Below are 16,826 nucleotides of genomic sequence, written 5' to 3' on the forward strand. Positions count from 1 at the left end.
GATAGAAAATCTGGTACAAAGTACTTACAATCCAGAGAATTAAACAAAGAATCTGTTTCCTAAATAATCATATTGAGACGGTTTCAAGTAGGATTGTTTTTGATTATGTTCTCTATCACAAAGAACAGAACTCTTTTTGTGTTTTCTTGATATTCAGTGAAAAGGTAAAGATTCTTTTATTGTCAAAAAGTTTTATCAGACTCTCTCTTTAGTCACTTGAAATGTAAATATGAGGGTTATAAAACATGTTTTAATAAATTGTTAGAAGTCAAAAAATAACTCGTATTTCCTAAATTAAAGCCTATTGTGAATCACTTCAGGTGCAACAATGGGACTTTAAAAAATTTTTTCTAACTAGAGCTCTATCCTTTGTTTTATATACTTAAAAAAATTCTAAGATGTTTTAAATTTTAAAACTGTTATATCTTTGTTGCAGCTGGATAGCATAAACTTGATACAATAAGCTTGACATTATATGTATACGTATATGTATATATAATTTTTTTCCCCTGATAGTTTCTAAACATAAAACACCATACAAAGTTTTGTTTCTTCCATATAAGGCTGGGATAATGAATATCATAGGCTCCTCTGTGATTCCACATGCTAAGGTGAGATCCTTGGTTCACTGTTTAAATATCTAGGAAGCTGTTCATGCTTCAGCATATCATACCTGAATATGAGGAGTCTCCCTTGCTTACCAGGTAATAGTGGCACACGTGGCTAGCTATACAGCTGAGAAATGATACACTGTCTGGAACCTCAACTCTTCTATAATGCCCAGCCTACCTTGCCTTCAGGTAAAGGAAAAGATTTTTCTCCAAAGTCTACAGAGTACTCCCTAATATGTAATTTGTATTGGCAGATGCTCAAATTCTAGGCGATTAATGATGAAAGAAGTGAAATTTTAGCCCTATCTTTTATCACTAATTGAAAAGAATTTTAAACTAATTGTTATTTTGTAATAACTGAAGTTTAAAAGTTTCAACCTAAATTCCTAAAAATATTCATCCGAAAATAAGGGGTCCTACTAAAAATATACGACAACTAAATACAATGCTTGATACTGAATTGGATCCTGTACCAGGCAGGCAAAACAAGTAGCTATAAAGGATCATCAGCATTCTGGGTTAAAGAAAAGTTTTATACCAATTAAATTTCCTGGTTGTGATTACTATACTGACATTATATGTCTCTGCTCTTAGGAAATATAGACTGATATATTTAAGGATAAAGGGGTATTATGTATGTAATACAACTGGTTTAGAAAAAATACACATGAGAGAGAGAACAATAAAAGAAAATGAAGTGATACATAAACAATTGTGAATCTGGGTAAAGAGTATAGAGGAATTCTTTGTATTAGGTTGTTACTTTTCTGAAAATTTGAAATTATATCAAAACTAAAAGTTACAAAAAAGTAAAAAGAAAAAATAAAGGCTTTCATCTTTAGAGCAAAACTATCTATTAGGTCTGGATACTAACAAAAACTAAAGGAACTGCTTAAAGACAGTCACAAAGTAATCAATATGAGAAAAAGAGAATAAAGAATTTCACGTTCGAAAAATGTATTATGAGCAATGGACATGATAGTCAAGCCTTTTGTAGCTTTTAGTTTTTGAAAGTTGTTTATATATCAATGCTGCTGTTCCATAACTTTCTGAGCTTGGTCCAATGGGCTTGACAGAATGGCAAACAAAGAGTAGTCCTTATCTCTTAACTCAAAGGATAGGTCACATCTTGACAGTCAACAATGAGAGGGCTGAAATGAAGAGTCCAAACTATATTCTTACCGAAAGGAAGTGTTCTTTTCCTTCTGTTTGGGTAAAATTATTTGTGGGGTAGTTTGTCCAGCAGCAAAAGCAAAGGTGGTAAAAATGGACTGAGGATAACGGAACTTCATCAGCTGCTTCCTAAAGATCTCTACTACTTCTGGACTCACTTCTTCATCAAATGCTACTTTAATCAACTAGAAGTAAAAGAGATTAAACATATCAGAAGCATTAAGGATTTCCAGATAACCTCCCCCAAATGACTGAAATAACAGAAAATAATACTACTAAATGGCAAGAGTTTGGAGGTTGAAGGGACCTTGGATATCATGCAATACAATTTTTTAATTTTAAAAATAAAAATTAATACTCAGACAGGTTTAATTGCCATAGATGGTTAGTTGGCAAGAAAAATTATGATTCTTGAAGTTGAGTTGCTTTAACACTATCTTTTCAATGATGAGATAGGGAAATTAACTTATACTGGCTGAAGTAGGAAACATGTCCTTCTCATTTCTCAACTGTTCGTTCTAGATAGGAAATTCGGCCTAATCAGGTCTCTTCCTACCTAGAGATACTATAAATCTAGGGAGAAAAGATTCAGTGTGACTGGAATCCTAACCAATATAGCCAGGCAATATTCTAATTTAGAGTCCTTTGGCAGTTGGAACACTGAAGAAACCGCTAGGAAGTCACTGCTCTCAGGCGATGGGAGGAGGTCTGGAGCCTCACATTTCATACAATTAGCATATGGAGAGGTACTACGGAGGGCTTCTTAATAAAAGAAACGAGGCAAGAACTGGAGCCCTTAGAAATCTGAGAAGTTAGAGACATGACATGAAGAATAGAAAAGTGTCATAGACAGAGAATTGTGAAAAAGGAAGAACTAAGAAAAGACCACTTTTCCGGTGTCAGGTTTGCATCGGTAATTCCACAAGTTCTAACATGTTCAGAGTCCCCTAGAAAAAACCTTTGTATTTTTAGGACTATGTAGTTAGTATCAATAGTACTTTAGCCCTAGCTATAATTCTCAGTTTTACCTCTTCTACAGAAGAGCCATAAAGCATTTCCTGCTTTATGCCAAGAGGATTGCTTTCTATTTGAAGGCTTTATCAAACAAAAATTGAGGTATGACTTGGCAGAGAACAAGAGTCAATTGTATGTGTCTAAACTTCTAAGACCACTAAATAATGACAGATAATCTGTTGGTACTCTGAGTTGGCCATGGAACTCAGAAAATGAAAGATTAAATCCAAGACTATTCACGTATTTCCTCAGTTGAAGATTACCCTCTGATCCTTCTCATCCACTAACTGCTGACCACATGACCACATAAAGTGGCCATGACATCATTTGTAGAAAACTTTTAAATAACAGAATAATGGCTCCCTTTCTTAATACCTGAAAAGATGCCGATGTGATCTGTAGTCCTTCTTGCATGTTCTGCTGTAGCTGGTTCTGCATTGTGATCTTCTTTTCCTTGGTGATGGAGGCAATGGGAAAACTTCGCACAACTGTCTGCTCACCCACTATAGGAAGACAGGACACAGACTCAGCAACAGCACTTCATAGCTCATTTCTAGAGTCTTTGCTGCTCATTTCATCAGCCTCTGTTGGAGAAATGTCTCTGAAGAGGACTATGCCCAGGTACACAGTGAGAGAAAATGCCATGATTCTAGAATCACATTCATTAATTTTATTGCATGGCAATTCACTCCTTTCCAGAGTGAAGGAACTGTCACAGCCTGCCTGCTTTTGTTCTACTTCTCCAATCTCTACGTGCTATACAAAATCACCTGGTTTAAGTCAATCTTACAAGAGAGGTAGGTTTCATAGAAAAAAAGAAGTATCTTCAAATACTGAAAAGATATCCATGATATTTAATGTAAGAATAAAGCAAAAGAGAAGAGGCTTTTAAAGTTTGTTTCTGTATGTGATAAAGGTACTGTCCTATGCATATGTATCTTTGGAAGATAGCGGATTAGGCTTAGGCCCAAGATTTTTAGGAGTTTAAAAATTAAAGCCAAAAACGGAAAATATAAATAATTTATCAACTACCTGAGGTACGGAGACGAGAGTCTTGAAAAGAAATAACACGTGAAGCCTCCCTTGGATAGTGATACATAGAATATAACAACATGTAATTAGCTCTTAGGTTTGAGGGAACAAAGCTTTAAATATTTCAGAAAGGGTGAAGATTTCTACATGCTAAATGGCTAGAGGATGATTCCTGGAGAAAGTGAGGGGGAAGGTGAGCTTTGAAGAGAGTATAGGTTTGGATTTGCAGAGGGGAGGCAGGAGGGCATTTCAGGCAGTGGTACCAATAACAGAACAGGAGCAGCGACAGGCAATGCGCCTCGGCTAGTAAGCCAGAAGGGTGAGATCTGAACTCGGTTTATCCGACTTAAGTGCCCATACACTTATCCACTTATAATCATTAGAATACCTCATTGTCTGGACCTGTCAATTCCTAACCTGCAAAATTCTGATTATTCTCTAATGTTAAGCTCATACTCAGAGGCTACACATAATTAAGATGTACATAGGATTTAAGTTCACGGATATATTAAACAACCTACGCTTATATAATGCATGTAAATGATTAGATTTCTATGCGTCATTAAAGGAATTTTTAATTAGAAATTTAAAAAGAGAAATAAGAGGCAAATAAAAAAGATTTCTCTGACAAAAATAATTTTCCTAAAATGTGAAATTAACCCAAAAATTGACAGGAAAAAACAAGAGAACAACATAAGCTTTCATACTAAGTATGGCATTGATTTCTTTAAAATAAACTCGAGCAATTTAAATGACCAAGTGTCACACACACACACACAAACACACACACAGAAAATGTATGCTTATGACCATTGAGCTAAATGTCATAGTACAAAAAAATTACAAGTACTAGATATTTAATTTCTTTTAAAAATACATAGGCTTCCAAATACAAATATAGTTTATGTAGTAATAATATGATAGGAGAGGGCTGAGAAATTTTATTCCATTTTTACTTTTTCAAAATGAGCACAACCGTTCCTATAGATTCATTTTGTTTACTGAAATTTATGAGATTTTTGCTTATTATATAGTAGGCAATCTTATATGATGAAGATAACACACCATCTTGATTCTATCCATACATGGAATTATACAACTGCAGATTTTAAAGATACTGTATTTCGTACATCTGAATTCCACTGTCTAACAAAATGCATAGCATACAGTACATACGTATCAAACGCTACTGAACGAGTAATTTCAGATGAGGAAGGAATTTTAGTGACCATTTATCCTAATGGTTTCTGATCTTCACTATGCATCACAATCACTTCGGGGGCTTAAAAATACACAGATGCCTAGGTCTCCCCATTCCTAGAATCCTATTTTAAACTGAAATTCAATTATTTGAGGGTTGGGTCCAGAATTTTTTTTAAAGAAGCTTTCTAGGTAATTCAAATTCATCATAATCAAGGCTGAAAACCATTGCATTATCACCAATCAAGCTCAATTTTCTAATTTTATGCAAGGGGAAACTGAAACATAGAGAGGTTGGGGTACTTAAGATATCAAGATTGGTCCACAGCAATCTAAATCTGAGCTTGATTTGGAGTCCAATAGTTTTACATGAAACCTTATATGCTTTCTCCATCTACTGAAATAGTTTATATAGAGAATACAGTGACTTTCAAAAGATGATTCAGACTTGATAGGGCATGCTATTCCTTCTAATATAGAAGATAGTATAGGGTAATAGAAGATAGAAATAGAAGTTGAGAGAATTTAGTGAATAGACGCTGTCTGCTAAGAGGGAAATGGGGTTAGCGGAAATGGGATGAGAGGGAGGCAGGGCTGGTCACTTGGTACAACCCAGCGATGCTTAGCGTATGGTTCCACAAAAAGGATCATATGTCTACGAGACCGTAGGTTAACTGTAGGACTCAGAAAAGTGGGGCAAATCAGCAAGAGACATTGTTAGCAGGTAGATTCTGTGAATATTCTTAGGTCACAATATGCTGCCTCATGAAATTATGATCATTTCAGAGAATTTATTGGTTAAGTAAGAATCTGTGATCTAAGTTATCATTACCTGTGATAGACAAAATATTTTTTAAAATGTCTGTGTGGTAGAAGGTTTACTTTCAATCTGAAATGATCTGCAAATCACAGTATACAGATGGAATCAAAACCTCATGTTGCACATAGATATTCATGTTCTGATGGTGTAATGTGCACCATACCTAGCTGATCATGGGGAGTCCCTCTGAACAGAATTCTGTATGTGGTGAGGAATAAGGCTCCTTCTGCTGGCAGCAGCTGAGGGCCTCCAAGAAGGCCTCCAGTGGCTTCTTCTCTTCCATCAGGATCCAGTAGGACTCGAAGACCTTCACAAACAATTTCTTCTCCTGGTAGTAGAGCAGGTCTAAGAATTTTGGGCTAACAATAGAAAAAAGTATTTTAAACACAACTCTTGTGGGGTTTCCAATATTTAGGCCAGATTATCTTTTCAGTTACAGACCTAAGAAACTTGAACCAGACTTCTTAGGTAGCCAAAATGAGAAAACAGATCTGAGAAGAGGCAGAAATGACATATTTACATCCAAATGTGAAAAGATTCTTTGAAGCACTGCTTATTAAAAGTAAAGTCATTGGAAATTACTAAAATGTTTGAAATATCTATTCAATGAAACATTTTGCAATCATTTAAAAAAGACATGAATCTAATCTATGTGTTAACACAGAATGTTATCCAGGATACATTGTGAATTAAAAAAAAAACAAACCCAAACAAGTTGCAAACCAGTACGTATATTATGAGCACCTTTTTGGAAACAGAAAAGAAAACTGTAAGAATATGAACCATATTGTTAAGAGTGATGCTATCATGATTAAGGGCAGAGGTGGGATGAGGGGTGGGTAGGACCACGGGGAACTTTAACTTTGTACATGTATTCAGTTTTATACAAAGAACACTATTACTTTTGTAAGTTGAAAATACACACACTTAAAAAACTGGGTGCATCTTTAAAGACCTTTCTTGGCCCTTACTGACAATTAAAATAAATGGCCAAGTAATAAACATTTACATATCTTGGGAAATAAGGAACCAGATGATACACTTCTCTGAAGAGTTCAGTACCGAAAAAAAAAATTCATCTTTCTTGAAGATCTAATATATTTATTTTTTAGTAAGTAATAAAAACTATATAAATCAGCGCTATTCTTTTTTTTTTTTTTGGCTCTAGGATGTGCAGAGATAAATGTAAAGCTAGAGTATAATGATCATTGTGTCTCAGATTTCTAATAGAATTATATTTCCTATCCATCTGGCTTCCGATTGCCCTTTTGAATTTATTTTTAATAGTTCTGTTGTATAGGTAAGAGGGTCCTGAACCCTGGTCCACAGACTGGTGCCAAACTAGCTACAAAATAATCATCTGGGAGGCTTTTTCAAGTATATATTCCCAGGCCAAGTCTCAGGGTACTCCAATTCAGGAGGCTGGGGTGGGGTTCAGGACTCTCAATTTTTAATGACTTCCCAGATACTTGTGATTTATGCTTATAATGTATGCAGATTCAAGAACTTGGTGTTTTTATGTTAACTGCCTTAAGTCCTTTTTTTTGGAAGTAGGCAGGGCATAAAATCTTGGCTTGGAAGTTAGAATGTACATAATTCATGCCCTGCTTATATAAGTAGACTCTACAAGAGGTTATTATTGCTCCTTTGTTGAATCCACTATTCAGTACCCTTTTTATGAGGATCTACATGATAAACTCCTCTGAAAGCTTAATGTATCATTAAAACTGGAGCTGGTCTCTGTAAAAGGTTCAGAGAAGGAACTTTCTGGGGCATAACTGTCTACTGTTGCTGTTTTTAATAAGAGATGTTATATCCCAAAAGCATGTAGTCTGAAATAATTACCTTTTGTATAGGTGGAAGTCTTCTACTCTCTCGATGCACTGCTTCTAGGGTCTCGATGTGCATGGCTACAATTCCTGGGATCAGTCAGAGCATTCAGAATGAAAGAACACAAAACAAGTAGAATTAGAAAAATTCTGGATATTTTAGAAATAAAAACAAATTGTATTTTAGTGGTTCGTTAAAAGAGTTAAACATAGAAGTAATATACGACACAGGTATATACCCAAAAGAGCTGAAAATTAGGATTCACACAGATATTTGTATGTAAATATTCATAGTAGCACTATTCCCAAGAGCCAGAAGGTGAAAACAATCTAAGAGTCCATCAATAGATGAATAGATAAACAAATTGTGGTATATCCATACAATTGGATATTATTCTGACATAAAAAGGAATGAAGTTCTGATACCTGCGACAACAGGAATGAACCCTAAAATTTTGTCAAGTAATTTAAGCCAGACACAAAAGGACAACTATATGATTTCATTTATATGCAATATCTAGAAGAGGCAAATTCATCAAGATAGAAAGCAGACTAGAGGTTACCAGGGGCTAGGGAGTAGAGAATGGGGAGTATTGTTCAATGGGTACAGAGGGTCTGGAGTGGTAAAAAAGTTTTGGTAATAGGTGGTGATGGTTGTACAACATTGTGACTGTAATTAATAACACTGAATTTTAAACATAAAAATGGTTTAAGATGGCAAATTTTATGTTAGGTGTATTTTACCATAATTTAAAAATATTTGAAAAAAAGAATCAGAACATAAATGTAGTTGGCCCCCCATATCTGTGGGCTCTGCATCCACAGATTCATTTAACTGCGGATCAAAAATATTCGGAAAAAAGTTGCATTGTTGCTGATGTGCACTGTGTAGTTAGGCCCATGATGGTTGTGTCTGTACTGAATATGTATAGACTTTCTTTCTTCTCATTATTCCCTAAACAATATAGTACAACAACTATTTACATAGCACTTATATTGCATTAGGTATTATAAGTAATTTAGAGATGATTTAAAGTATACAGGAAGCCGTGTGTAGGTTATATGCAAATACTATGCCATTTTATATAAGAGACTTAGGCATTCACAGATTTTGGTATCTGTGGGCAGGGGGAGTCTTAGAACCAATTTGTCTGCAGACACCGAGTGAGGACTATAAATAGCATAGCTAAACTACATGGAAGATAAGTATTACAGGTATTATACTGAAAAAAGTAGACCCATAAGAACAATTCTTACTCAGTTATCTTCAATATTTTGGTTCTCTAATATCTGCAAAGTGATTACCTGGTATCATGCAATGAAGGCTCTTGATGTGGTCCTGAGTAACTCCACTCTCTGTACAAACCTTGTCAATAAATCGGGTAATGAAACGCACAACAGAATTGGCAATGTCATTATTCTCTGAATCTTCAAACCCACTTTCTGTATCATAGCTCTCAGCTACACTTCCCGCAATACTAAGAAAGTCAAGGAAAGAAATCGTGGTCAGTACTCAAAATATGACAAATTGCTGCTGTATCACAGTCAATTTCCATAGCAACTTAAACTTGCTCAAAGAGAGGTATAATCAAGTAGAAGGCTCATTTAACTCCATGGCTCCTTTCTCAGTGATAGTGGTGAAACATGGTATTCTACTTGCTTACATTTGGAAGCTACTGTCAAACATTGTCTTTTGGACCCAGATTTGGTTTTGGAGGGAATACCTTCTTGTCATTCTCCTAAAAGGAACCCAGAAACCATAGAAAATAAAGCAAAACGGATGCTTTCATTTATTATCTGATACTTGAACCTTTAGAAAAAACTCGTCCTCCCAAGTTAACTACCACACAGAGCCGGACAAAGTAAGATGGCCATGTCTGGCCTTCGCAACTGAGGGACATGTTCCCTGGTAGGCAAAGTAAAAACTTTTTTCAGCAAATAGCACATTCTTCCAAATGGAAGAACCAAATTGTCCTATAAACCTTTCTCTTGTCAATATTTATCTCTCTCTGAGTGAATCACAACCCTTTTGGTCACTTTAAAACCATCACTCCTCTGTAGGTGATAAAATCATACAAGAGAAGGGAGATAACTGAAATGGAGTGGATGTGAAACTGTCCTTGCTTCTTATTTGGTTCCCACTATTTGAATACTCCTGCCGCCTATGCCTTCTTTCAGACTGCGAACCATGGAAAAGACTCATTTGTATGTTTTAACCTACTCAGTTCTCTTTCCTCTAAATCCAGCCATGTTAGCTGAATCAGTGTTAAAGTAAAGCTATGCAGCAACTGTGGCCATCACATCATTCTAAAGCATTAAAGAACTCAGATGCTTTAGCCACTCAAACTGTAAATCAGGTTGTAGAAAATGTCATGAATTAAAAAAAAAGCAAGGTAGGAGAAAGAGTGATGGATTTGCTACTTAAGATAGGGAAGTCAGGAAGGCCTATGGGTAGGTGACATTTGAGAGGAGAACTAAATGTAGTGAGGGAGAGATTCTTATGACTATTTCAGCAAAAAGTACTTCACATTGCAGGAACAAGTACGAAGGCCCTGAGGCAGTATTATGCTTAGGGTGTTTGAGGATTATCATTAGCGGGGAGACCAGGCTGGCTGACAGAAAAGTGATAATGAATAAGGTCAGAGCAGTAGCCAGGGGCCAGCTCCTGTTAGGCCTCGTAACTCACTGGTTTTATTCTCAGTGGTATGGGAAGTTGTTATAGGGTTGAGAGCAAGGCATGGTTGAGGACACGATTCAGGCAAATGCCATGCATAAATTGAGGAAAAGGAGGAACAAGAAACAATCACTTTGGTGAGAAGGAATTCATTCATAATTTTCCAAGGCACATTCTGCAAATTGCTATGGCAGAAAGTAACTCAAGGGCTGGATCAGTAGTGGGTGAGACATCTGAAAATTCAGATCACAAAAGAGAAGAGAGGATAGGAGGTGGTTAAGAATAGTTGGATGAAGGTCTTTTAATAGAGAAGAGCTGAGTAAGTCTGAAGTTGGGGAAAATGGTTAACTTTTGAAATATGTACTGTAATATTTGCCAAGAAGAATAGGAGCATCTCTCTGTGTCCACATTTAGGTACCTGTTTGTGACAAAGCTATTGCTCCCACTCTCCCAATCGCCTGGTGCCGATGTTCTTAGCAGCTTGTTTTTACTTGTATCTAGTGGAACTAGCAGGTTGACCATGAGGTTTGCAAAGTGAATGGCTTGACTGAAGACAGTGCTTTCCTCACGTTGCACCAGCTCCTGCTGAGTTGATTTGCTCAGAGTAGGCCAAAGGCGGAGCTGCTCAGCTGCCAGGTCCATGGCTGTCTTCTCCTGATATTGGTCATCAGGAAGCTTATCCTAAAAAACAAAGCAATACAATCCAAATCCGCCACTTCACGAGAGCTTCAAAAAACATGGAAGATGTTTTAATAATTCATCTATTAAATAACTATATCAGGAAAAATGAAAGCATATATACAAAAACATAACAACCACCACAACAAAAAAATCTAGTCTTTTTGACCCAGATCCAACAGGCTTTGAGTGAAACCACATGATAAAACCAAGGAAGAAAAGTAGTAAAGCACAGATGAGTACTTCTCACAGCTGACATTTCACTACATTAATTTACCTCTATGGTTCCATGCTTTTTTGGTCACTGGTTATAACAAATTATTGACCTGAGTACCTATAAATGTTCAGGTATGAATGTTCCAGTAGCGTTTACTAATACTCTGATACATTTCTTTTCTTCTGCTCTTTGGGAGAAGAAGATGGAATGACCAAAGTCACAAAATATAGAGCTAGATATCCTTCTAAATGTGGAAGTCAAACATTTTCACCTACATAGGTGACCATGGGATTTTTAAGAGCAGTTTTCTAGTAGGGTGAAGAGTTAAATAATAAGAGTAACCTCCATATGCGTAGTGCTTTACAGCTTGTGAAGAGGTGGTACAGCTATAGCCTCAGTTGTATCTAACCTGGGGCTTGGAGACAGATATCTTTAGAATGCAGGACACAGAAGCAGTGACATGTGTTTACAAATGCTTTTGAGATATAGCAGTGTTATCATTACAGCTGCTTAAAAAACTATCAGAAGCACCCACCGGCCCAATTATTTCTGGAACATGACCTCAAACTAATAGCTTTTGCATTTGCTACAAGTTACCCCTTACCCAAGTACATTTGATGTTTTGAAAAAAAAAGTCTGAATTTTAAATTAAATTAAGCCAACAATTCACGCTAACAGTATATAATATTAATTTGGAATATCAGATAGATGTCAGATGAGTACCATGTTATTAAAGTTTCTATTCTTATTCAACAGCGGACATATTATTTAAACATATTATTATGTAAACAATAATATGTTTAAAATTACACAAGGTATGGAAATAATGAATAGTACTGTGTAGTTTCTGTTAGATATTTAGGTTCATTTATCTCACATAATATAAGGCCAACTTAAAATGGAGGATAGAAAGGACCAGCATCAATGTATTAACTCAGCACATAGAATTAAAAATTACTCTTAAAGTGAATCCACACTGACAATCAGCTTTTAATGTTGCTTTATGTTCAATTAATGAGGATGATAATTTCTAACATTTATTACTTACTATGTAATTACATATTACTTACATTTATTATATAGTAAGTAATAAATGGCCAGGCACTTTTCAATGCATTTTACTTGACTTAGATATTAACATCTTACAATAATCATATTCATTCATTTTACCAATGAGGAAATAAGGCCTAGAGGCCTTATTTCCTCATTGGTAAAATGAATGAATTGTCCAAAACCAGACAGCTAGTGAACATTTTAAAATTTCAGAAAATTTTAAACTCTTTTTTCAAATTAAAAATAAATTTTTGTTTTAAAATATTTTCTTGAAGTCTACGGCCATGCCGCCCTAAACACGCCTGATCCTGTCTGATCTCGGAAACTAAGCAGGGTCAGGACTGGTTACTACTTAGATGGGAGATCACCTAGGAAGACCAGGTGTTGTAGGTGTTTAAAAATAATTAACAAATTAAAAAAAATATTTTCTTGATATTTTTCTTAAAAATATTTTATGCTGATAGAATATATACAGAATATTCCTAAAAGAAGACCTAGATTTATTCTTGGCACACTTTTGAGCAGAAATACTAAATTTTACATTTACTTTAGCATCAATTAATTTTAATTTGACATTTCTTCAAGAAGTTAATGGCATCTGCCTAAGTATTTTAGGTTTGTTCTTTCTGTTCAACTTTCTAGAATTGTTTCCAGGGAATTCTTATTTATTAAAATATAATAACACAATTCCAGTGCTAAAGAACTATAGTAAGAAGTTTTTATGGAAAAAAATGTCAGAAATCAACAGAATAAAGATGCTCAAGACAGAGCTCCCTAAGTAAACTCCAAACACACTGGTAGGAAGTGACTAGATTTCCTTTTGCCCCAGGGATATCTGAATAAGCTTTCCTTGAAGCCAGGATCCCAGACAGACACATGTACCTTTCTTCTCTCATCTTACCTTCTGCTTCAGATGTGGGGCATGATTGTCTTCCCTGGCTGAGAGATACAGGGAGCGAACTTGTTCCTGCACTGCATTGTAAAAGGTTGTCTCCCAAAACTGCTGATTCGTCCAAATGGGGTGGTCCTGTACACAGGTGTAAGCAAACTGGCTGACTCCGGGGGCCAATTTCTGTAAGAACATACAATGTACATCACCAGGAGGCTGGCAGAGATATGACAGTTCAAAAGGTTACAGGGGCCACAGCTAACCGTAGATGCGCTCAAAGGATTTATCTAAATCATATATTATGGCAGTATAAGCTTAGCAAACAGCAGCTTACTCATTCTTTAACTGGTAACTTTGGGTTTGCTATCAAAACCTTTAGGGTCTCAGTCACTTTGTCAAAATAAATGTTTTAGTAACAGTTAAAAATCAAAGTTATTCTTTGAATTACAGAATAAATGAAAAGTACCTAGCACTGTGCCATGCACACAGTAGGCACTATAGAGTTGGTAAAAATCCATTACGACCTAAACGTAAAACTCTAGAAAATTTAAAATTTCTTCTACTTGATTTCAGAGCACTAACTGAAATGTGAGTGAACCTATAGCTTGGCCTTACGCATAAAATGAGGGCATATAATGCATTTGGGACTGAAGAGAAATCACACCCTCCTTACTCATTCTAGCTCTCCACTTCCCCACCAAATCTGCTGCCTGGATCACATACTCCCTAGTAGACTGTCCTGGGCTTCAAGAGCATTTTCTAGTAACCACGTCTGGGTACTGGAAGGTAATCTCGAACCAAACCTTCCTTTCCAGGACGTCCTGCTGGGCTTTGGAATAAGAGTAAACTTCACTCTGTGATTAACAAGAAAGGGAAGGAAAACTCCCTCTGCTGCCATTTGAGGCACTTCATATGTACTTATGTATCTCACTTAATACTAAAAATCCTGTAAGGTGCACATTAATTATTATTGCTAATTTAAGGAAGAGAAAATAGAAGTTATGGGAGGTTAGGGGATCATCCAAGGCCATATAACAATTACATAGGTGGCAGAACTAGGTTTCAAGCCCAAAGTTTGGTTCCAAAGTCCCTGCTTTTACTACACCAAATTGTCTTGCAAAAGAATTGAAAGCAAATCATAAAATAAATACCGATTATTACTGCTGTCTGTTTTTAACTGCACTTTGGGATTTTGTTTCTCAAAGTAATATTCTGCCTTGAAGCCTCAGATATGATTTCAATTAATGATGCATTTCATTTTAGTTTTTGAATTTTTATAAGAGTTTATTTGAACCAAACTGATGACATATGCTAGGGAGCAAGAACTCTAATGCTCCCTGCATTTTAAATTTTACAGATAATTTACATTGCCAAATTCTAGTTAACGATTTGAGTCATCCTTCCACAGCTGTTACCTTTACCTCTAAAAGTTAAAGATGTTTCAAAAAAATTTTAATCCATCATTTCTCAGCATACAGCAGGCAACATTCTCAATAGACAGAGAATTTTTGTCCATTTCATTCTTTGGAACTGAGTTCATATGTTTTCTGTGAATAAAACTAAAGTTTCTGATAATATAAGTTTTCTTTTGAAGCAATTAATTAGGCTAAGTTATCTTCCCCTGAAATGGTGGACATTGAAGATTACCATTAAGGTTATATACAAAACAGTTATGTAGCAAAAGTTTGTTCTTTTCTTAGGGATGCATAACAGATGTACAGGATACCTGGTAAAAATTATATGCTTAATATATGCTAATTTCCTTCTTTGTCTTGAGCAGACAGACTAAAGCTAGAACTGGAATAGGCACCATGCATACCATGAAAAGTAGTATCTGTGTAGTTGGAAGTGGGGTGGCTGTGATTTTGCCTATGAGAGTCTGTGCTTTTTTGCATCCCATGTGGAAGTCCCCTTCATGCTAGGTCTATGTATTGTGGCTGAGGCGATGTCTATTAGGTGGTTATAAACTAGGGTTGACTGTGAAGCAAAAGTCATGAGTTCCCCAAGGAAAAGTTGCACAAGGATTGTTGTTGGTTTTCATAATGCTGTCTGCTCATTTAAGACACAGCTACTCTATACCTATGGGGAAATCATGGACAAAATGTGGATGGTGCTGTGAGTATGTAAGCAGAAGCCACAAACACTGAATCACATGCTCCTTCTATGCTGTGCTTGAAGATACTTGGGATGTGGGTTGTACACTTTTTTTGCCCCTAAGCACTCTAAGAACTAACAATGTCTTTGTAGCAGTGCATAGCCCTATTCTGAACAAGGTATCATAAGTATGAAATTCAAACAAGATAAAAGCATAATTCTCAACTGTCTTCCTATGAATAAAGCCAGAGGCAGCACCATTTCTTATAAATGCAATGTAACAAATAGCAATTTTTACCATTTTGGAGTTCTAAAATTATATTAATATAGATGAGCTCAGAAAAAAACAGCTCTTAACAACTTCTTATCAGTCTCTCAAATAAAGTGCTTTTAGAATAATCAACACATAAAAGTTATTATTAATTATAAATCTCTTATTACAACTTGACAGTTCTGTAGGAATCTGAGAGCATAAAAAAGCCCTGCCTTTCTCTTTTACCATTTTTCTTATTGATGCTGCATATTCATTTTCCTTGGCACGTATCAGTTATTATTTCCCTGTTTTATTCACAAACGAAAAGTGAATATGCAAAAACTTCTCTAAATCTTTTGAACAAAAGTGAACTGTATTATATCCCAAGGCAGAAAAATAGTTTAAAAGAGAGCGATAATAGTTCACAGGATCAAAACCCACAGCTTGTTTACTAGGTGAGAATTTTAGCAGAGTGACGTGATTTATAGGATAAATACTTTTTCGTGACGAGACAGTCACAAATGATTATAGCATCTTATACATGCATAAAAAATAATTAATTCCCAAATACTTCAAATCTTATTATTTTCCCAAACATGAAATTTGCCTCTTTCTCTTGTGATGTCCTGCTATGTCTTCTCAACCGCAAGTACTGGGCACTGTGTCCCTTGCTGTTAGGATGGGCAGGGCCACTGCACTGATGGGCAGGTGTGTTCTTAAGACCAGCAGAGGGCAGTAGTACCTTATTCTGCTTAGGTTCCATCAGGACTCTAGTTAAAAATTACAAAAATGGAGCTTTGCTGTCTAGCTGGATTAGAAAGTGGGTGGTAAGGTGAATAGTGCATGTCCTCACTATACATTCGAGAGACCCTAAAAGAAAATGCATTTGCTCAAGGTCATACAGCAAGATGAGTAGAAGAGAGGGGAACAGAAATAAGGTTTTCCATTATTCTACATCATTTCTGTAAGATTCAAAAATTAAGATATTTTACAAAACAAAACTAAAACATAATTATCTAGAGAAAGATGCAATGAGACTACTTAGGGTTTCAGATTCAGAATATCCTGTGATAGTAGTAGTAGTTTTAGTAAACAAAAACATAAGCACCTGTTGATAAAACTATCTCCTGATTCTAATCCCTTCTTTGAAGAAAAGCTTTCTCAAGATGGTTTCTTAAAATATCCCATAGGCCACTTTATGACCTTTTATTTTGACTGATGATGAGACTCAATCAATGCCGAGAGTGAGAGAGGTAGGGTAGGAAACGTTGCTGTCAAATGACATCTCT

The 16,826-nt window shown here is 35.7% G+C and overlaps 1 protein-coding gene across 4 annotated transcripts in view; it reads right to left on the minus strand.

Annotated features, from left to right (window-relative positions):
- The window catches only part of SBF2 (SET binding factor 2), a 367,203-nt gene that overhangs the window by 55,535 nt on the left and 294,842 nt on the right, over positions 1-16,826 (minus strand). For all 4 annotated transcript variants that reach the window (XM_015596647.2, XM_015596644.2, XM_025038517.1 and 1 more), the window contains exons 18-24: positions 13,203-13,373; positions 10,772-11,034; positions 8,985-9,157; positions 7,696-7,769; positions 6,014-6,209; positions 3,174-3,301; positions 1,794-1,969 (exon numbers count right to left, since the gene is read on the minus strand). In XM_015596647.2, coding sequence (XP_015452133.1) covers positions 1,794-1,969; positions 3,174-3,301; positions 6,014-6,209; positions 7,696-7,769; positions 8,985-9,157; positions 10,772-11,034; positions 13,203-13,373 — 1,181 coding nt within the window. The remainder of the gene's footprint in view (positions 1-1,793; positions 1,970-3,173; positions 3,302-6,013; positions 6,210-7,695; positions 7,770-8,984; positions 9,158-10,771; positions 11,035-13,202; positions 13,374-16,826) is intronic.

Source organism: Pteropus alecto, unplaced genomic scaffold (genome assembly GCF_000325575.1).
Source record: "Pteropus alecto unplaced genomic scaffold, ASM32557v1 scaffold461, whole genome shotgun sequence".
NCBI lineage: Eukaryota > Metazoa > Chordata > Mammalia > Chiroptera > Pteropodidae > Pteropus > Pteropus alecto.